The following is a 23210-nucleotide window of genomic DNA, read 5'->3' as shown; positions in this document are numbered from 1 at the left end:
GCCGGTAAGGTGGTTAAACCTTCTTTTACAAAGAATTTTATAACTGCACGATACTCAGTTTTATCCATTTCAAGGGATACAGACAACACTTTCACTTCAGACAGCTATAGAAAATAAACTACTTGATAGAATGACTTGCAATTTCACATGGATGCTTATGGTAGATGTACCAATTTGTGAAAAAAAAAATCTTGCCGATAGTGTTGCCATCTATATTCAATTACATCTATAATCAGTTACCGATTAGTCGATAGTTGGATACATTGGTCTTTGCACCATCCTTGTGTAATAGGATTACCATATATTTTTTCCATTCCTGTGGAATCTTCCCTGTTCTGAAACTCAAATTATATAGCCTGGTCAAAGGAATAGCCAGTTCAGCTGAACATTATTTTAGCACCCGTGCTGATATCTCATCAGACCCTATTGCCGAATTCTTATTCGGTTTGTGCAACAGCTCTAATATCTCCTCTTAGTACACCTGAGTTTCTTCATCCAGGGAAGAGGTAGCAGTGATCTCAATGTTGCATAGACCAGGTTGATAGTGTTTAGCAAAATTATTAACATTAATAGAATATAAATTGAATTTTTTATATGTTATTTTGAGATTCAAAACATGCCCAAGTCATATTCTATGTCAAACTTTCATTGCCAGAAACTTATTTATGGTTGTTTTTTCTGTATGACTAATTGTGTGGTCACATTCGATTCATTCGATTAGTAATATGTAAAATGCATTGAAATTCTAGCTCCAGTGAGTCGACTTGGTTCAATCACTCAAGGAATTCCTCGAGATTTAGTCATCAGGAAGCCAACTCCACCAGTTTCATCTTCTGCAGGTCCATTAAATTTAGCAACTCATTCAACTCCTAGTCAAAGTCATCACAAAATGTCTGATCATATGGCAGGGCTGTGGTTTTCCAGACAACAGACACATCCCAATGGACTGAATCAGGATCACTTTGTACATAGAGATCAAGAGGAAGGAATTGGATATAGGCATCCGCTCATGATGCATCAGGTAATCAAGCATGCTATTTATGATCACTCAAATTATTGCTAATGACAATCTGACTTTATTATTTACTTTTGAAATAGATTATCAAGTAGTGATTAAGCTGTTAGTAATCCAGATTCATATACTGAATATTAAGGATTAACTTATTTATTTACTTCAGAGCTTATTTTTTATTATAGTGCCTCTGTAGTACATATAGTAACGAGACTTAGATTTGAATACTCTCTAGAGTTAAGTCTCGTTACTATACGGCCTGCGGGGCGCATCTGGCCTGATGCTATTTATTTTGACCCATCTGCCTGATTGAATTATTTAATCATACGGGGGGAATATGAAATTAGACGATTTTTTCCTAGCGATGAATTAAATTTTTACTAAGACTGTGCATGTTTACATTCATGCGATTAATGTCACAATCATGTTTCTTTCAACTTGACAATAAATTGCTTTGGAGTCATTCCCATTATCGTATTTAATAACAATTTATTACAATCGCTTCAAGTGTTTGTTAGCACTTGTGTCGCTGCAAGGAAATTCAAAGTTACATCTTCATGATAACGACTTGATGCCTGCGAACGAGAATGAATCGTATTACACAAAGCTGGCTTGCCTTGACTGGCTTTGGCAGTGTAGTGGTTGGTTGTAGCTGGAGCAACACATTGCATAACTGTTATCATAACCTGCATTATTGTGAGTTTTTCATCATTAGTTTTTTGTAATTAATATTGTCAATCTTGACACAATGAGCTTAAGTAAAAAGCGTAAAATAGATTCAGAGCATCGAGCATTTAACCCTGAATGGAGAAACATATTTTTTTACATTGTTTAAGGACAAAATAGTGTGCATTGTTTGCCAGAAATCTATCGCTGTGCTGAAAGAGTACAATCTGAGACATCATTTTGAATCGAAACATCCTAACCTTGGCAAGTTGGATGCAAGTGAAAAGCAAATAAAAGCAGCAAAGCTATTGAAAGTCCTTAGCGGTGAGCAACAAGCATTTAAAAAAGTGACATCTGCAAATGAAGTTGCCACAAAGGTAAACTTTAAAATATCGCAAGAAATACTTTGTGCTGGCAAATCATTTACTGAGGGAGAGTTGATAAAAAAGTGTCTGATGATTGCCGTTTCCAAATTGTGTCCATAAGAAAAATAATTTTGAAAATATCAGTTTGTCCCGTATGACTGTTCAAGCATAGGGTCGCTGATATTGCTGAGGATCTTAAAGATAACCTGCAAAAATCGGCTAGTGAATTTGTCTATTATTCGCTTGCTATGGATGAAAGTACTGACGTGAAAGATACTGCACAGCTTTTAATTTTGAGGTGACAGAGGAGCTTGCTGGTTTGTGTTCAATGAAAGGAAGAAGAACAGGAAAGGAGATCGCAGAAAATGTAAAGATGCGTGTAACTGAAAAACTATCCTTAAATTTCAATAATTTAGTAGCAATTTGTACTGATGGTGCCCCATCTATGTGTGGAAAAAATGTTGGTGCTGTAACATTTATTAAACAGTATGCAGGTAAACCATTGACAAAATTTCACTGTCTGATTCATCAGCAGGTGTTATGTTCAAAGGTTTGGCAGTTTGATCATGTGATTGAAGTAGCATTTGCTCTGGTCAACTATATTCGAGCTCAAGGTTTGAATCACAGAATGTTTCAGGCGTTTCTAGAAGAAAATGATGCCGAGTGTGGGGGATCTACCATACCACACTGATGTATGTTGGTTGAGCCGCGGTAAAGTTTTGTCACGCTTTGTCGCATTAAAAAATGAACTAGTTGAATTTTTGGAATCTCAAGAAGATATGGAAAAATTCCCAGAAATAATGGACGAAGAATGGAATCAAGATTTATTTTTCTTGTGTGACATTTTGGGTCACATGAATGACCTTAACCTACAGCTTCAAGGAAAAAATAAGTTTGTTTTTCAGTTAATGTCTCTTATAAAGGCATTCAAAATGAAATTGTTTGTTTGAAAATCAACTTGCTAAGGAGGATATGTCATATTTCTTAACTTGTCGACAGAATATTCTATCAGAATATCATTCAATGGTGGGCAGAAAATATAAGAAGCACATATCACTTCTAAGTGAGGAGTTTCAGAAAAGAATGCCATTGAGTAATGAAGACGAAGTCTGCATAAAAGTGATTGAGGATCCATTTCTGTCGAAGCAGGAAATCTACCTGTCAAATTCCAGATGGAAGTTCTTGATCTCCAGTGTTCTGAAAAATATCGGGTCAAGCATAGGGAAAGTACTTACAAGAGTTTTATTCTATTTTGGATCAGGATAAATTTAAAAGTTTGTTGGATGCTGCCTACCAGGTATTTTGTATGTTTGGGAGCACATATACTTGTGAACAAACATTTTCAGTCATGAACTTGAACAAAACCAAACACCATTCATCTATCTTTAAGTGATATCAATTTAGAGGCCATATTAAGAACGGCCACTTCAAACATGACACCAAACTTTGATAAAATGGTGGGGCAACAAAGAAATGCAACGTGTCACATTGTGATATTTTGAATGTCACAATGTAACATTCAGTCACTGATATTTCACTGAGAATAAGTGTGATATTCTCGGTGAAATTTTTATTAGTAAACTTTGTATTTATGTTTAAGTGGTTTTTATTGAGAAATTTTGCAGCTATATCTGTTTGTAAATAATTTTGATTATAATTTTAATTGTAACTCTCTAAAAAATTTAAATATGCATATTAATTAGTATTTACTGTAGACCTACTAACAAATTTACTTAAGTTTAGCTACAGTGGACTAGTCTAAGATTCTAGGTCCAAAGTGATCTGGCCCTTAGTCAAGTTATCCAAGTTGGATTTGGCCCTTGAAGACAATCAAGTTGTGCAGGCCTCCTCCAGAGTGTAAGAATATAATATTTATAAAGACCTCAGCTGAAGAAGAATTAGTCATTTCATATAAAGGAAGCAAGATAGAGTCAGAATTAAGTTTATAAAAAAACTTGAGTTACATGGTTAAGTTAATATATATATGCTAGGCTGTGTTTTGCATGTATGCCATGCAAGCGAATTTTCCTTCATGGCATTTATGCGAAACACAGCCTAGCATATATGTATTAACTTAGCCATGTAGCTTCAAGTTTTTTATAAACTTAATTCTGACACTATGCAACATGGCCCAGGAACCACATTTAGTGGTTCCTGAGCCATGTTGTCTACAACAATGTCTAGAGTTTGTAAGATACTTTTCTTTGCCTTGCAAATAAAGTTATTTCATTCTGATGGGTATTGCAGAGGTTCTCCCATCATGGAAAAAAAACAGTTCCCATGTGGGATAGTATGGCAGGGATTTTATTTTTATTGCCTACAGCATAGACAACTGTTGACGTTGCAGTGACAAAGGTGGCTCATTTACCTCAACGTACAGATTAGGGATTGGTGAAGTTTGAAACACACCTGCTGCAGGTCTCATGGCTTGATGGTAAACAGGTTTAGTCATTATATAGTACTTTCTCCAGCAGATGCATAGACCTGAGATCCATAATCAGGTTTTGATCTTATGAGTGCATGATACAAATGGAGAAAAGAACATCTGCTTGCATCTCAAGAAGACAGGGTGCAAAGGATGTTCACTGCTTTACAGTAAATGCCTTTGGTGGTTCCTGGGCCATGTTCTACATTGTGGTATTCATACACATCACAAAGTAATCTTTCTTTCTGTAAGCTACCAAAATATTTTACCCTCCCACTGTCTACTAGTTATTTCAAGCACACAAATGGTAATGCTCTGATTTTGTGTCGGTCTTACACAGACGGCTCAAAATTGGAGGACTTAGTATGATCTTCTGCTGTCTTTCCTGACATCGTGATATTTTATATCTGCACACTAGTGTGTAACAAATTTACAGCTGAGCACTATAGAGTTTGCTTTAAAATAAATAAGATTGCTACCAAAGGTGCATAATATATTTATACAAGACTCACAGAGCTCTTTACAGGCTGTAAAAAGGCTAGAGCTACAGAAACATCCAGTTGTCTCTTAATTCCAACATGTCCTTTCTCAACTGTTGAATCTACACTTAGATGTATGCTTCTTGGATTACAAATCATGTTTGGATTAAGGTAATGAGGCTGCAGGTACTGCAGCTAGGTCAGCTCGTTTCTCAATCTTCTACCATCTGCTTGTTCCTTACACTGATTACAGGCAGATTATCAGACACAAATGTATCTTTTCTTTCTGTCAGCTGCCAAAATATTTACCCTTCCCACTGTTTTGCCAATAGGTCACAGTCATCTTACACACTCTTCCTATTAAAGCATTACTACATGCCTATGTGTGGGCATAGGCATGTTGCATATAGGCATGCCTATACACTCAGGCAGATTTTTTCACTCATTGAGTGTTACCCCAGTTTTTAAATTAGTACAGAGCATAAATGTTTACCATCTTGTCATCGTCATCTGTTCGCTGGACATCCACAGATGTCATACAGTCACTCTAATACTTGGTGATGTGATACACCAATCCTCACCGTGTAGTATGCTTTTCCGGAGGCTTCAATTCTCTGAAGATCACTCCACACACGCATGCATGCACCATCCATCCATCTTATTGAGGGGTCTATCCCTTCCTCTTTTTCCAGGTTCTGAGAAGTCCCCCTTCCATCCTTTCAATGTGTCCAAAGTATCTTTTCTAGCACCCATTCATTTGTATGCCTTTCAGTATAGATATCCTCAAAACATGGCCTAGAGACTTTTTTTCTAGTCTCTAGGCCATGATCTTGTCTCCCATATCCATGTAATCAATATATGAAAAACTTATCCCTCCATCCCCTGTGACCTTAATTAACTCTATTGGGATTACATCTGCTCCTGGGGCCTTATTGCTGTTAAGCTGCTTAACTGCTCTTTCAACTTCATGCCTAAGTGAAGAGGTTCCAAATCAAAATTTTCCTAGTGAGAGGACTCTTCCAAATTTTCTTTATCCACTCTGTTGTACAGTTCTTCACAGTATTCTTTTCATCTGTTTTTGATTTCCAATTCTTCTGTTTGTAGTGCTCTCCATTCCTGTCTTTGATGACATTGAGTTTGCGCTTAAACTAGTTTAACCGCAAACTCAAATGAAACATCCTTTTACAATTATGCCTCCTCATCTGGAACTGTATCTCTTCACACTTATTAGTATAAAACTTTTCCTTGTCCTGCTTGATAGCTTTTCTGACTTCTCTATGTAATCTCTTATATTCTTCAGTCCCTGTGTCTGTTTTTCCAGCTGCCTTCTTTTGATTAGTTCCCATGTTGAATCTGATATCCATGGGTCTCTTGGTCTTCTTATTGGGCTGAGATACTTCTTGGCTGTATCCTGAATTATCACCTTGACTCCTTCCCAAAGCATTTCTGGTGAGTTCTTCTTACTAGTCTCCAAAATATCACCCACCTGAGTTCATATTTCTTCTGTGAACCCATTAGGAATTACTCTAACATCCAGACTAGTGGGATGTGTCTGACTTGGAAGTTTTTGGAGTCTTAGTCTTACTTTGTCTCTTACTAGCTGATGGTCTGTACCACAGTCTCCTCCAGGACAAGTATGCACATCAGAGATGCTTGTCTTCCACCACTGGAGAGCCAGGATGTAATCAGTCTGGTACCTTGAGCTATCAATGTTTAATGTACAAAGTATAGGTCTGTCATGGGTGTATTTGGAAGCAAGTATTGGTAAAAACTAATCTGTTAGCATTGGCAAATTTCAACAGTCTTTCACCAAGGTTTTTATTGTAAAACTCGATTGTAGCTTAAAAATATCAAAGCGCTTTACATCAATTTTTACAGAGGTTAAGTCTCATGAGAACTGTAAATAACCTTGTTTGTTTCTATGTATATTTTGCTAAATATTAATGTAGTTAACCCTATGGGAAGTGACTGTATTTACTGTTTTAACGTCAAAAACAAAGGCAATGCTTTGCCATCAGAACTTTGTATATAGCTATGTGTAAGAGCACAAGAAAGTTGTTTATAGTTATGTGTATGAGAAAGTTGTTTGCGAGCTCTGCGCATAACACCTTTAAAGTTAGTATCTAAGAGTGCTGCTAGTTTTACAGAAGTTTCTGCTGCCCGACAAGACAAGGAAAATATCAAAGAGGTCTGCTAGTTTTAGAGAAGTTTCTGCTGCCTGGCAAAATACGATCAAAAGAGTGCATGGAGGAGAACAAAGAGCGGATTGAACTTAAAAGAAGATGAAAGAGTCATGCCGAATTCTTCGGATTTACTACCCTTAGTGCAAGGTCCCGAGGGCTGAGGCTGATTCCATAAATAGTCTTTCGAATTTGTATTTGCTACGGTGTATTACTGTAGCCTTCTTCCACCGTATTCTGTGGCATGTATCCAGAGCATGGTCTGCAAGACCAGAATGGCTGTACTTTTGAAAATGGATGTAGTTCTTGTGTTCAGAAATTCTGATATTCGCTCTCCTGCCTGTTTGGCCATAGTAAGACAGTTTACAGCTGCAAGGGACCTGGTATACACCAGGTAGGTCTAGGGGAAGTGATTGGTCTTTAGTGGAGCAGATAATGGATGCCAATTTTCTGTATGGCCTGTAACAGGAGGTCAGATCATGTTTTTTTAAGATTTTGGTAATTTTTTCCGAGATGCCTTGGATGTAGGGAATGGTGATGGATTTAGAGTAATCCTTGTTGTGGAGGGGGGGCTGTGGTTTGTAGGTTTTAATATTTTTTGGATTTTTTTTGGGGGAGGGGTAGCCATTGGCTGAGAAAGTGTTGAGGATGTGATTTAGTTCAGTGTTTAGGCAATGTCGTTAGAACAGATTAGTTTAGCCCTGTTGTATAGTGTTTTCACCACTCCATATTGTTGTGAGGGCGTGGGGGGGGGGATTGTTGATGAATGTATCTGCCTATATGGGTGGGTTTTCTATAAACCGAGAAAACCAAGGTTCCATCAGGCTGGTGGGTGACTAGTGTGTCTAGGAAAGGGAGACTGTTGTTTTCTTCCTTTTCCAGGGTGAACTTGATTCTGGGATGTTGGTTGTTTAAGTGTGTTAAGAAGGAGAGGAGTGTTTCAGAGCCATATGGCCAAATAGCAAAAGAAGAAAGCTACAGTAATACACCATAGCAAATACAAATTCGAATGACTATTTATGGAATCAGCCTCAGCCCTAAGAAACTCTCCAAACCTCAGCAGATTTGGTTGTATGCGACTGCCCCAAATTTGGGAGGCTTACATCAGCAGACCTTCAGCCCAACAGCCAAGAACACCTACTTAGCCCACTAGAGGACACCATCAGGACTTTTAGGAGAACAATAGCTTCATCTCTTCATTCTCAGTTACTGTGTTGTAATGCCTACGTGCACGTGCCTTTTTTTGTAAGTTCCTTTTGAAGATGGCAACGTGGCGTTGCCGAAATATCGGAAATATTTATTAAAGTGTAATTTAATTTATATTCGTATCTACGTTGTTCAATTCCTTAAGTGATTTAATAATTAAAGACAACATTTATTATAGTTTTTATTTTAGAACATTATTGGGGTTATGTTAATGGATTTTATTTTTAAGTAATTTTGAATTATACTAAACTGTATAATTTTATCGATAATAAACAATATTATTTTATGTTTAATTTTTTTTTAAATTTTACCATAATTTTGATATTTTATCCAAACATGTATGCACTGTACTCACAGTATGTATGTATATTTTGAAAGTTGCAGCACCCCACGATTTCAAGCCACGAGCTGCCACTGAGTGTATGCAAACAAAGTTTGCGACAGAAGTATCTTCAGGAATGTGGCAAGGGTGGACTGACTTCACATCACTTGCCTTAGTATCGCATAATGCAAAGCACATCTCCTTGCGGACATGTATAATGCTATGCATAATGGGAAGGGTCACTACCCAGACCGGTTTAGACCTTTATTCAGGTCTCTTCAGTGGGAGCCAGACCCAGTGGTGATACTAAAGTTGAAGTAATGCAGAAGTCATATTTTCCTATACCAGTTGCGAAAAGGTGTCACACTTTTTATTAAATTACTCTGTATTAGAGAAAGATGGAAGTTTATTCACTTGGTTAGACTATAAATTATATACATGTATCGTCTGAAAAGTTCTCAGCCTAACAATGAAAAAAGAATTTATAATTTCAAAATTATTTTTATTTTTCAACATAATCTCCCTTAAGACTAATACATTTATTCCAGCGATGTGCCATTATCCCGTTCCTGTAGTAGTAGTTCTCAGTAAGATCTGCAAAATACCTCTCTACAGCTGCAATCACCTCTTGATTCGAAGAAAAACGCTGACCAGCGAGGAAGAGTTTTAGTTTTGAGAAGAGATAGAAGTCAGAGGGAGTCAGATCTGGGGAATAGGGTGGATGTTCCAACAATTCATAGTGCTGACCCTTAATCTTCCCATTGCCAAAACACCTTTATGGGCAGGTACATTGTCTTGATGAAAGATGATTTTTTTTCTTCTGCAAACCGGGTCTTTTCTCACGAATTTTTTTCATCTAGTCTGGTTAAAAGATCGGAATAATAAAACCCGGTTATTTTGTTGGCTGAGTGGTTACCATGTCCGTTCTCCAGCCAAGAGGCTGCAGCTTCAAATCCCGCCGTGTTCGTGGATGTTTGTGATGGTCTTACGAACTATGTGTGGAAAGGGAATCTGAGACCCTACCACTTATTCTAGTGGAAGACATCATTGTCAAAACCATGTGAGTTATGGCAGTGACCATAAACAGCGTCTACGGACGTCAAATGGGAAATTTTTTTTGTTGTTATTGTTTTACCCTTTTCAAGATAATTAATAAACAAAATGCCTTTAGCATCCCAAAACACCGATGTTATGACCTTTCCTGCTGATGGAACTGACTTTGTCTTCTTTGGTGCTGAACAACCGGCTTCTGTCCACTGTTTTGACTGCCGTTTGGATTCTGGTGTGTAAGGGTGAATCCAAGTCTCATCCATAATAAAACATCGAAGCACAAAATCAGTTTTATTCTTGTTAAAATGCTCCAAGCACTGTTCAGAGATTTTAATGCTAGTGCGTTTTTGATCTGCTGTGAGCAAACGCGTCACCCATCTTTCACAAAGCTTTTTCATTTGCAATTCTTCATTCAAAATATATGCTACAATTCTTTTGAAATGCCTATAGTCTCAGCAATTTCATGCACTTTGACTCTCTGGGTCATCTAATATCATACCGTGCACTTGATCAATGATTTCTGGTGGTGTTATACTTTTTGATGTCCTTCATGTGGATCAACTTCAAGGCTGGTATGGCTGCGTTTAAACTCTGCAGCGCATTTCTTAATTGTCGAAAACAAAGGAGGAGAGTGCCCATAAACTTTTATGAACTTCGAATGAATTTCTTTTGACGTTAAACCTTCTTTTACAAAGAATTTTATAACCACATTATACTAAATTTTATCCATTTCAAGGGCTACAGACAACACTTTTGCTTCAGACAGCTGTATAATACAAACTGCTTGATAGAATGACTTACAATTTCACATGGATGTTTATATGACAGATGTACCAACTTAAAAAAAAAAACATCTTGCCGATAGTGTTGGCATTTATGGTTGAGGCCGAGAAAACTTTTCAGACCACCCACGTATTTAATTTAATCCTTTATCCAAGTGTAAGCAAACAAAGCTTGTGCCTGAATGAAGTATCTTCAGGACTGAGGCAGTTCGCGGCAAAGGTAGACTGACTTCACATCACTTGCCTTAGTATCCCATAATGCTATGCATAATGTTAGGGGTCACTACCCAGACCTGTTTCGACATTTATTGAGATCTCGTCAGTGGGAGCCAGACCCAGAGGTGATACCAAGGTTGAAGTAATGCAGAAATCATATTTTCACGCCTTACTATTAAATAACTCTGGATTAGAGAAAGATGTTGGAAGTGTGACACCTTTTGGCAACTGGTATAGGAAAATATACTAATAAATGTCAAAACCGGTCTGGGTAGTGGCCTTTCCCTTAATGCATAGCATTATACACATCTGCAAGGAGATGTGCTTTGCATTATGGGAGATACTGAGACAAGAAGTGATGAGTGCTTGTTCCACCTTTACCACGAGTTGCCTCAGTCCTGAAGATACGTCAGACGCAAAATTTGTTTGCTTACACTTGGATAATGGATTAAACTAAATATATAATTTAATGTTTGAACATCTTCACATCGAGGTGATAGTAACTCGCTCCCCTGTGGTTAAGAAAACCCCTCCCAACAGCCATTATACTGCAGATGCAAGAAAAACAAGTAGTTTTATTGTATAAAACTACTTGTTTTATCCCTGAATAAGGTACAGAGCCTTTTGCAGTCTGTGTAATATATTTCTTAACAAATAGTACAATTACAGATAGCTGGAAAAAAAAAACAGTGCTAACTAATAAATCATATGTCTCCTCTCACAGAAACTATGCTGGATAGACTCAAGCAAAACCATATGTTGTGCCAGAAACACGGTATCTAACTGAAAACTATTGTCCAATTTTTCAATTATATGAAATAGGTGTTTGTTTTATTGCATTTGAAATTCTCGATGTCATTATGACAGATCACAAAGGCTAACTTCAAATAAAATTCTACCACGAATTGAAACATGCCATATAATGCTTATGTGAGTTCGTCTGCCAGCTCAAATAAGCAGCAATAAAATTCAACCAAGGGTTGAAACTTTGTGTGAGTTGAGCCCGGCAGTAATGAGAAGTTCCATCGGAATGATAAACGACACCTCCTTCGTGAATGTGTTAAAACTAAGAAATATATAGTGAATGTTGTTATGACAGTTTCAGATGTTATGGAATTCAGTTGAAGAGAATTAGCATTTCAACTCAAGAATTTTCGGTTGCATTTGTCTTTGGATTGCGATTTCACCAATCATATGCACGTCTTCATAACTGCTCTCTCATGTAAAAAAAAAATTAACTTGTACATATTGTAACAATTAAAAAAAAAAGGCTGAATAATTTATAAGCGTATAAAAGGATATCACCTGTAAATCATTGACGTGCCAGCAAAATTCTCGGACTTGCCATTGGTTCGCCATCTATGGCCTAGTAGATGGGTATCATGCATGTATATTAATGCCTAGAGCATATAGAATAAAAGTAATGAGTTTTTAGCATTGGTAAATGCAAAAAGTATATAGTTATTGGCATTAGTGAAACCTGGTTGAAAAGAGGATATCCGTAATAGGAATAGAATGTGCTAGGTGCAGTATATTCAGAAAGGGACAGGTAGGATAGGAATGGCAGGGGTGTGTTGCTAATGATTGGAGATGAATTAAATCCATCTCCAATCATTAGCGTAAATCTTAAATGATGATAGTAGTATAAGCAATATTATTACCATCACCATTTGTTTGATGATATTAGTATTATTGCTGTATGGTGTTAAATAGACATTAACAATGCAATAAAATTAGTGTATCTGCAGACTTGGATCATCTGAGGGTGGTGAACAGCATGGGCAAATAGGCATTGGATACATGGAGGACTACCATTATGAGGAAATTTCAACTATCATAGAAGGAAGAGAAAGCAAGCATGAAGGAAAGAAATTAGAGGGATAACTACCTTAAGTAATAACGTGTGAGATGAAGGGACTCAATGTGCAAAAATATTGGATATCATCTGAGAATCTCTCTCTCTATAAATGAGATGGCTGATAATTCTGTCAGCACAGATATTGCTGGCAGAATTAATTCTAATTCTGTCAGCATATTTGTGCAATTTTTTTGTATAATAATGGGGCAATCACTATAATATTAGCATTTTTAATGCATATTTTTTAGGCAGTACGCTTATATAGGTGCAGTGCAAATAGAGCAAATGAGCCAGTAAATTTAGCACAAATAATTGTGGATGAAACTGGGTAGGAGGATCATATTTGGAACAAATGGATAATTTTTTCTTTAGATTACATAAAATTATCAGAATGTTTATATAACAAGCACTCCTTTTTATACTGCAAACTTTTCTTACTTTTTTTTTTTTTATATACAGGAGCAGAATCATTCATCGTCCAAAGAAAGAATACCTGACCAACAAAGAATTACAGAAAAAGCCATAGATAGAAATCTAGAGAAAGAAAGTAATTTTAAAGATAACTATCAATCACAGCCACCAAAGTTATTACAAAAGACTGTTGTAGAAAATCTTAATCACAGTTCAGCTCAAGGCAATGTTTCTAGCCGGTCAGAAATGAATGGTATTTTATCATCAGAAAAATATGCTTCTTTTCATGGGAACCATCCACCAGAGCAAAATGATAGAAGAATATTCAGAGGTCATGAGAGACAGTCTGTTATTGCAGCAGAAGGAAGACTAAGGGAGAATGATGTATGGAATAATAATGTTTCAGGACATGAGTTTTGGAGGCCATCTGTTTTTCAGAATGAAGGAATGCATACTCGTTTACTAGAAGGTGAAAAGATGAATGCTGAAAATGATGAAAGCACTGGAGGACTTCATTCAACCAGTCGACAGCAAACATTAGAATCCTTTTCTGCTGTTACATCACACCATAATCATCACCATCATCATCATCACCATCATCATCAGTCTTCTCACACAGGAATGAAAGAAATTTCTGTAACAAGAACTCTATTAGAAAACAATATTACTCCAGCACTCATAGGAAGGGTATCTGGTACACAAGTAGAAGTTACTTGTAAAGTTGTTAGTAAACTTGATTTGCAAGAGGAAAAGATTCGTAAACAACGTATGAATGGTACTTACCACAGTGAAGAAAGTGAGTCAGACTCTGATGATGAGTGTTATCAGAAAAAACTTAGCCACATATTGTTAATTTCAAAAGGACCACCATTGAGCCTAGATACAAATCCAAAGGTAAGCTTTTTAAAGGTGTTTTTTTAATTAAAATAATCAGCCACTTCCATTTATGAACAATCTGAAATGCTATTTTCTTTATAAGCATGTTGAAAATCACATAATAGATTAGATAGAGGGTCTGAGAAATTAAAAGCTAATAAATGAACTGAAAAGTTCTTTTTCGAAATCTTTCTAAACTCAAAGTTGAATATATAATTTTGTTTACATTAAATGTTATAGAAGTTAAATGAGAAACTCTACATTTATTCCTTTTCACTTGGGTAAAGGATTAAAAGAATAATATAATTTCTAGTTGATATCCTTTTGCAGCAAACATTCCTGCTGCAAAAGGATATCTTCCTAGTTGGTGGAAATGCCAACTGGATCACTAGATGATAGGTGACAAATAATGACAGACAAACACTGCAAACAAAATAAATCTCCCTCAACATTCATCCAAACAAATAAAAACAAACACAATATTCCAAACTTACCAGGGGTCCCTATAAAAAAAAAAATAATAATAAAAATAAAAAAACATTTTCCCATCCACTTTACAAACATCTGTGGCATAAATTCCAACATAAACAACAATCATCGCAACTTACAGATATCCAAACTGGACCTCCTTTTCTTAACATAAGCTCAAATTGCAGCTACATTAACCACAGTTAACCTCCAGTGCCTAAATTACACTCTTCACAGTTCATTTTGCCACAAAGGTAACACCTGTGTCTTTGTGCATTCTGACATTGCCTGCCAGAGAATACAAGATTTAGAATCCCTGCTTTTGACTTCCTCTGGCTGAAGGTTTCCTTGCCCCACTAAGGAACATTCATCTGCTACATTTACTGGTCTCCAAACTTTGAAAACCACAAAGACCTCTTCACCTTCCTCTCCATGAAACTTGATCATCTACAATCTGGCTCTTCTTCTCCAACACTACTAATCAGGTGTGATGCAGAAGTTTTTGCTATAAGCAATTATTTAATGCAAATAGTGCAATGACCTGGGTGAATTCCAGATAATCCCCTCCACTTTCCCAATATCCTTGATCTTCTTTTTTTTTTTAATTAGCTCTCTTCCAGACACATCATAGAGGTTACCTCTCCTCCTCCTCCTAGCAAATTGGAACCAGAATCTTGTGCTGGTTTCCAGTCTCACAGAATGCCCTTCCTCTGACCACATCTAACCTTGTGTCCTCTGGCACTATAAAGGAACATAGTGGGATGATCTCCAGAACTACTACTACTACTCTTTTCCATGGTGTGACTATTGCTTCTGCTCTTCTTATCTAGACATCTGCACTAAGTGAGTCAGAAATCATCCACAGTAGCAGGAGGGATGAAAGCCCTTCATTCCCATCCACTTTCCAAGCCCTTTTTCAACAAAAATGTATGAAAGCAGTTAAAGAAAAAACTCAGCTTATTGCAGGTGACTTGCATCAAGAACCCAAACATGGAAGCATGCAATAAATGTAAATCAACTATCAGCAAATCCAACTTCAATAAAGGCCAGTAGCAGAAAACTCATCTCATGTCCAGGAATTTTTTTTCCACTTGGTTAGACTATAATAAATTTAGTTTAATCCTTTATCCAAGTGTAAGCAAACAAAGTTTGCACCTGAAGTATCTTCACTACTGAGGCAACTCGTGATAAAGGTGGACTAAACTCTCATCACTTGTCTTAGTATCTACCATAATGCAAAGCATCTCCTTGCGGACATGTATAATGCTATGCATTAAGGGAAGGGCCACTACCCAGACTTGTTTCGACCTTCATTGAGATCTCCCAGTGCATTGTGGAAAATACTAAGACAAGTGATGTGAGCTTAGTCCACCTTTACCATGAGTGTTGCCTCAGTCCTGAAGATACTTCAGGCGCAAACTTTGTTTGCTTACACTTGGATAAAGGATTAAACTAAATTTATTATAGTCTAACCAAGTGGGAAAAAACTTCCAACATCTTTCTCTTATCCAGAGTAATTTAATAATAAGGTGAGACACCTTTTGGCAACTTGTATAGGTATATATGACTTCACCATTACTTTCACCTTAGTATCACCAGTCTGGGTAGTGGCCCTACCCTTAATGCATAGCATTATACATGTCTGCAAGGAGATGTCCTTTGCATTATGGGAGATACTAAGACAACTTGTTGCCTCAATCCTGAAGTTGCCACAAGTTGCCTCAGTCCTGAAGATACTTCAGGTGCAAACTTTGTTTGCTTACACTTGGATAAAGGATTAAACTAAATTTATTATATTATCATCTCATGTCCAAATGGAAACTATGTCCTCCAGTCCCTTGCCATCGAATGCAACTTCTGCTTACTCATGGTGACACTGTTACAGCACCCAAAGAAAAGCCGACCCACTAGTAGTATCACTCTTTTCCTCTAACTCATGCATAGGTGAAGAATGCAAATTGCCTCCTTCAATGCTAGCCGTTAAGCACCATATACCTCCTGTAGCCTTCTGGCAGAAAGACAAAAGAAGAAGAACATTAGATAACCTGAACATTATGGAGTCATCCGGTCCTGATAGCATCTTGTACTCAAACGTTGTGCTTCAGAGCTAACACCTCTCCTCTATCATGTCTTCAATCTTCTATACTCAGCTAGCACCTATCCCATCTTATGGAAATTAACATATATCTAACACATTCCAGAAAAAGGGAGACAGAAGCCTACCATCCAACTATTAACCAATTGCCATCACCTCATTCCTCTCCAAACTAATGGAGAAAGTTAGCAATGGTCAATTTCTTCACTTCCTAGAAGCTCACCAGTTAATCAGCAACCACCAATATGTATTCTGCCAGTCCAGATCCAAGGCTGATATCTTAGCCTATATCACTCACCACTGGACATGTGCCATGGAAAGGGTTGAAGAAACGTGCCACTCTTGGCATTTTCAAGGTTTCAGTCATGTTTGGCATCAAGACCTGCTTTGCAAATGGCCTTCCTTTGGTCTGCTTGTCACCCTCTGTAACTAGATACCCATCCCCTCTCTGGTTGTTCACTGCATGTCATGATGGGATGCCACTCTCTCTCTCTCTCTTCAAGCTTTGCCACCAATGCAGGAGTACCTCAGGGTTCCATTTTCTCACCTACCTTCTTTCTATTATACATAAATGACCTACTCTCAATCACTATAAATCCAGTCCATACCTTGGCCAATGATAGCACTCTTCATTCATTCTACTCATTTGACAAAGCACATAGTTTTCAGACATATATCCTACATCAAAATCATCTGCGACCAGTGCCTTAAACACTGATCTCCATACCATCCTTCAGTGGGGTAAGGATTACATAGTGACCTTCAATGCAGCCAAAATACTGACCTGCCTTTTCGCTCCTAAAAGGAATCTCAGCTCACCTTTCCACATCTTGGTAATACTATCTCTCCTTTGATGTTTACCTTCAACCTCTCTTGCCACAAACACATTACACCAATATCTTCCTCAGCTTCTAAAAAACTAGGAATTCTTTTCTATTCAAGAAATCCCAAATCCACCCATCCTTAGAATACTGTTCACACATTTGAGGTGATACACCTAAATTCTCCTTAAAAATTCTGATGCTGTCCAGAAGAGAGCAATTCATCTCATAGGTCCTTCCCTCACAGGCTCACTTCAACTTCTATCAGTGTTTCAGCTGTGTGTCTCTTCTACAGGTACTTCCATGGTACTTCCCTTTAAGAAGAATGTCAATAAGTTTCTTCTTTCTCAACCATTATCTGCATCTCACACACTACACTGATGCTATAGGTTCCTGTACCTCTCGTGTGTGGGATTATAATTTCATAATAATTTTTACTTTTCATAATCTACCTTAAGACTAATACATTTATTTCAGCGATGCTCCAGCGTCATTATCCCATCCCTGTAGTGGTTCTCAGTAAGATCTGCAAAATACCCCTCTACAGCTGCAATCACCTCTTGATTCGAAGAAAAAGGCTGACCATTGAGGAAGAGTTTTAGTTTGGGGAAGAGATAGAAGTCAGAGGGAGCCAAATTTAGGGAATAGGGTGGATGTTCCAACAATTCATTCTGCAGATCCCTTAATTTTCCCATTGCCAAAAATCTTTGTGGGCAGGTGCACTATTCCTGATGAAAGTTGATTTTTTCTTCTTCAAAGGTCTTTTCTTTCGAATCTTTTCATCTAGTCTGGTTAAAAGATCGGAAAAATATTCCCCGGTTATTGTTTTACCCTTTTCAAGATAATTAATAAACAGAATGCCTTTAGCATCCCAAAACATCGATGCCATGACCTTTCCTGCTGATGGAACCGACTTTGTCTTCTTTGCCGCTGAACAACTGGCTTCTGTCCACTGTTTTGACTGCTGTTTGGATTCTGGTGTGTAATGGTGAATCCAAGTCTCATCCATAGTAATTAATCAATGCACAAAATCAGTTTTATTCTTGTTAAAATGCTCCAAGCACTGTTCAGAGATTTTCATGCAAGTGCATTTTTGATCTGCTGTGAGCAAGCGTGGCACCCATCTTGCACAAAGCTTTTTCATTTGCAATTCTTCATGCAAAATATATCCTACACGTTCTTTTGAAATGCCTATAGTCTCAGCAATTTTATGCACTTTGAATCGCCGGTCATCCAATACCATATCGTGTACTTGATTAATGATTTCTGGTGTTGTTACACTTTTGGATGTCTTTCTCGTGGATCATCTTCAAGGCTGGTATGGCCACATTTAAATATTAAACATTTCTTAATTGTCGAAAATGAAGGAGAAGAGTGCCCATAAACTTTTATGAACTTCAAATGAATTTCTTTTTGTTAAACCTTCTTTTACAAAGAATTTTATCCATTTCAAGGGATACAGACAACACTTTTGCTTCAGACAGCTGTATAAAACAAACTACTTGATAGAATGACTTGCAATTTCACATGGATGCTTATGATAGATGTACTAACGTAGAAAAAAAAATAATCTTGCCAATAGTATTGACATCTGTGGTCGAGGCCGAGAACTTTTCAGACCACCCTCGCGTATGTGTGTGTGTATACAGAATCCATCAAAAAATGTATACACACTTCAGCAAAAGAAAAACCTGTATAAAAATTGTAATACTAAATTTATACAGACAACAAGGGATGAATACAAGTTACCTTTGACTTCTACAATTATATGAGGTGCTCAAAGTGGTTACCATTTGTCCTATCCATTGTCCCTTCAAATTCTCGTTGAGGTAAGCTCTCATGCATCAGTGGTAGTGTGGTGGTGCACCATCGTTGGAAGAGAAATTGATCATTCCCATAAAGTGCATGAATGTCAGGTAAAATGGATGTGCTTAGCATGTCTAGGTACATTTGACCAGTAACAGTACTTTCAAAGAAGCATCATCCTATTAAACCCCTGGATGATAATCCACACCAGACATTGAACCACTAAATTGACTGCCTTGTCCACATGAACACTCGGATTTTCTTGAGTCCGGTAAACACAAACCAATACGTGCAATTGTCAGGCATGTTAGAGGTTGTGTTGTGAACTCATGCCTCCATTGTCATTGAACTTCAACAACATTCTCAAATTTGAAATACCACTTTAAAATGGTCTTGCATTCCTTGAACGACAATCATGCCTCGGCCATTTTGTTTGACTGTCCTACCGGTCACGTGTTGATGCTACTATTCATGTGAGTAATGACATCGTTTGAGAGAACATCATACTACACATTGCTACCGTAATTTGATCCAACTTAAAAAAGTCCATAGGTGACATCTACTAAAATGTGTATCCATTTTTTGATCTGTTAATTCTGTTGATTTAATTTCAATTTCTTCCTGAGTTTAGCACCCACTGATGTGAGAGTCCCCCCCCCCCGTTTGAGAAATTTATATATATATATATATCAATTGTCTCGTTTATATCTATGGTCTCGTTTGATGAATGGAAAAATTTGTATAATGCTGATAGACCACTAAAATGGATTTGGATGTATGTGTCTGGAGAGAGCTTTTTCAGTGAAAGGGTGGAAGTGGGTAAATTAAAGCAATTTATGGCAGATGCAGATGAATGTATATAAATTCACCCATGAAGTAAATAAGTGTGTAAATGAGCTTCTCTGTCACCATGGTTTTATCACCAGAGCCCGACAAACCAGGCAAAACTCTACTTGCCATGAAAAAAAAAATAGTAATTAATTAGTAAAAAATTAATATTAGTAATGCTGTCAGAATGCAAAAAGGGAAATTGGAAGAATTGGTTGTTTTGCTATAACCATTCATCTGAGAGATGTTGCATGAGGGAGGATCTGAAAGAGTTGTTGGAAAAAACAAAGAAGAAGATTGCAAGGATGATGTTTGTGAGTCTGCTGCCATGCTATGGAAGAGGCAATCTGAGAAGGAGAGCAATGATAGCTAATGAAGCAATATGATGTTGTGCAGAAGGAATGATGTAGAGTTTGTGGACCTATGGTCTCGTTTGATGAATGGAAAGATTTGTATAATGCTGATAGACCACTAAAATGGATTTGGATGTATGTGTCTGGAGAGAGCTTTTTCAGTGAAAGGGTGGAAGTGGGTAAACTAAAGCAATTTATGGCAGATGCAGATGAATGTATATAAATTCACCCATGAAGTGAATAAGTGTGTAAATGAACAAGAAAAAAAAAAAAAAAGCAGAATCTAGTCTCTCAGGCACCGGTATCAACTGGGATAGTCAATTCAGGATGTAAAGGTGGTTGGGGGCATAAGGGGATGCTACAGTTACTATATATTAATGCAAGAACTGGGGTAAGGTGGTACAACACCGGGCAACTTGTTGCAAAGGTGGAGCAAGCTAACATCACTCCTATCTCAGTATCTTCCATAATGCAAAACACATCTCCTTGCAGATATGTCTAATGTTATGCATTAAGGGAAGGGCCACTACCCAGACTAGTTTCGACCTTTATTGAGGTCTCTTCAGTGGGAGCCAGGCCAAAGTGGAGATACCAGGCAGAAGCATTAGCAAGGTCATCTCTATCCATAGGAGTTGCCAAACGGTGTGCCACCTTTTTAATAAATTACTCTGGATTTAGAGAAAGATGTTGAAAGTTTATTTTTCACTTGGTTAGACTATAAAAATTTAATTTAATCCTTTATCCAAGTATGAACAAACAAAGTTTGCGCCTGAAAGTATCTTCAGGACTGGGGTAAGGTGGTACAACACCGGGCAACTCGTTGCAAGGGTGGAGCAAGCTAACATCATTCCTATCTCAGTATCTCCCATAATGCAAAACACATCTCCTTGCAGATATGTCTAATGTTATGCATTAAGGGAAGGGCCACTACCCAGACTAGTTTCGACCTTGCTAATGCTTCTGCCTGGTATCTTTACTTGGGCCTGGCTCCCACCGAAGAGACCTCAATGAAGGTTGAAACTAGTCTGGGTAGTGGCCCTTCCCTTAATGCATAACATTAGACATATCTGCAAGGAGATCTGTTTTGCATTATGGGAGATACTGAGATAGGAGTGATGTTAGCTTGCTCCACCTTTGCAACAAGTTGCCCGGTGTTGTACCACCTTACACCAGTCCTGAAGATACTTTCAGGTGCAAACTTTGTTTGCTCACACTTGGATAAAGGATTAAACTAAATTTATTATAGTCTAACCAAGTGAAAAATAAACTTTCAACATTAATGCAAGCATCAGGAATAAGAGAGAAAAGTTATAGGGATAAAATGTGATGAATTTAGTAGAATAGACAGGACAAGGGGTGAGGTACTGCTGATGATAGCAGATGAATTCCAGCCAACAAGAGTAGGAGTCAGGCAGATGGCAATTCTTTTGAGCAAACTAGATTGAGGCCAATAGGACAAAATATAAAATTGGCAGTTGCTATAGACCAGGGATGATTTGGAAGACATGCATTAGCAAATTAGTATAATAAGTGAAAGTCGAATAACTGTTTTTGGGAACTTCAACTTCAGAGCCATAGATTGGAAGCAGGAGAGAAATGAAATTTATACACTTATTGAGAAATAATTACCCAAAGCAGAATGTGATGGAGGGGACTTGGGGTATCAGAGTGTTGGGTCTTCTTAGATTCAGAAGGCCTGTCCATAATTAAGGTGACTACATTGCCTCCAATTTGAGAAAGTGATCATGTGATCTTGACTTGGGAGATAGCAAAGCATGACAAAATTTTATTTGAGAAAGGGTATTTGTGGACCAAGTGGTTATGATACACTGAGGAGGCAGCTTGAAACAGTACCATGGCATAAAGTTCTGCAAGAGAAGGATGTTCACATGGGAGATAGTAAAGGGACATCTGGTAGAAGCAGTATCACATTGTATGCCCATGGTCAGGAGGGTAAATTGGGTAGGAGTTAGATGGATGAGTAGTATCATTAAGCATGAGCAGCAAACAAAGAAAATGTTATGGAGGGTATATAAGCAAATTGTGACCAACTAATTCATGAGCTGTATAATAATCAGTCAAGAAAGGTGACCAGCATGGTAAGGAAGCAAAATCAGATTATGAAGAGAAATCAGCCAAAAAGTGAAAGGAAATCCCAAAGAGGTTTTACATTATGTGGCAAGTAGGAAGAAGAATGACTTTGGAAGGATAAGTTTAATGAGTGCAGATGGTAGAGAAGTAACAGAGGCAGATGAAATTGTTTAGCTACTTGAGTGATCATCTTGCAAGGATATATCATCATGAAGATATTGTTATGACAGAGGTAACTGGGATTAATGTGAGAACACAAGTTGATGAATTGGAGGTACTTAGGATATTGCAGAATCTGAAAGCAAATACAGCTGTAGGATTTGATGGGATATCAGCTTGCATTTTAAGAGAATGTGCAGAAGAACTGATGATGTTTCTGAATAACAGTCTAATTTAAGAGTCACGGCTATGGCAAAGTCGAAGAGAATGGAAGGAGGACAAAATAATTCCTTTGAATAAAAGAGGATCATCTAAGTTGGTGGTAGTAAATTATAGACCAATCAATATCTCAGGAGTGGTGGTAAAGTACTGGAAATGTTTGTTCAAAAAGAGAATTCAGTAATCGGTGGATAAGAATATGATATCCTATGAGGAGTAGCATGGCTTTGTGAAGGTTAGGCCATGCCTTAGTAATCTATTTATTTTTTGTAACAGGGTGACAGCTGAGTTGGATAACGGGAATATGATACTGTTAGAATTTGCAAAGCCATTTGACAGGATACCACTTAAAACTCTCTGCAAACTGAAACAAATGGGGATGGTTATAAAACTAGTGATATAGATAGAAGGATGACTGATGGACAAATATCAAAAAGTAATATATGGATGAGCAGAATCCAGGAGACGGCAGGTGACTGGTGGTGTATTACTGTAAAAATATTTATGTAGCTATAAGAAGTC

At 37.4% G+C, this 23210-nt stretch overlaps 1 protein-coding gene across 4 annotated transcripts in view; it reads left to right on the top strand.

Moving 5' to 3' along the window:
• Positions 1–23210, top strand: part of LOC150110248 (uncharacterized) — a 416889-nt gene that overhangs the window by 324281 nt on the left and 69398 nt on the right. For all 4 annotated transcript variants that reach the window (XM_090398551.1, XM_090398541.1, XM_090398530.1 and 1 more), the window contains exons 9-10: positions 750–1021; positions 13021–13866. In XM_090398551.1, the coding sequence (XP_090254677.1) occupies positions 750–1021; positions 13021–13866 (1118 nt within the window). The remainder of the gene's footprint in view (positions 1–749; positions 1022–13020; positions 13867–23210) is intronic.

Source organism: Typopeltis vanoorti, chromosome 1 (assembly GCF_054136105.1).
Source record: "Typopeltis vanoorti isolate ZY-2024b chromosome 1, IOZ_Tvanoo_1.0, whole genome shotgun sequence".
Taxonomy (NCBI): domain Eukaryota; kingdom Metazoa; phylum Arthropoda; class Arachnida; order Uropygi; family Thelyphonidae; genus Typopeltis; species Typopeltis vanoorti.
Note: the sequence above shows the minus strand (reverse complement) of the source record. Positions and strands in the feature narration are given on the sequence as shown.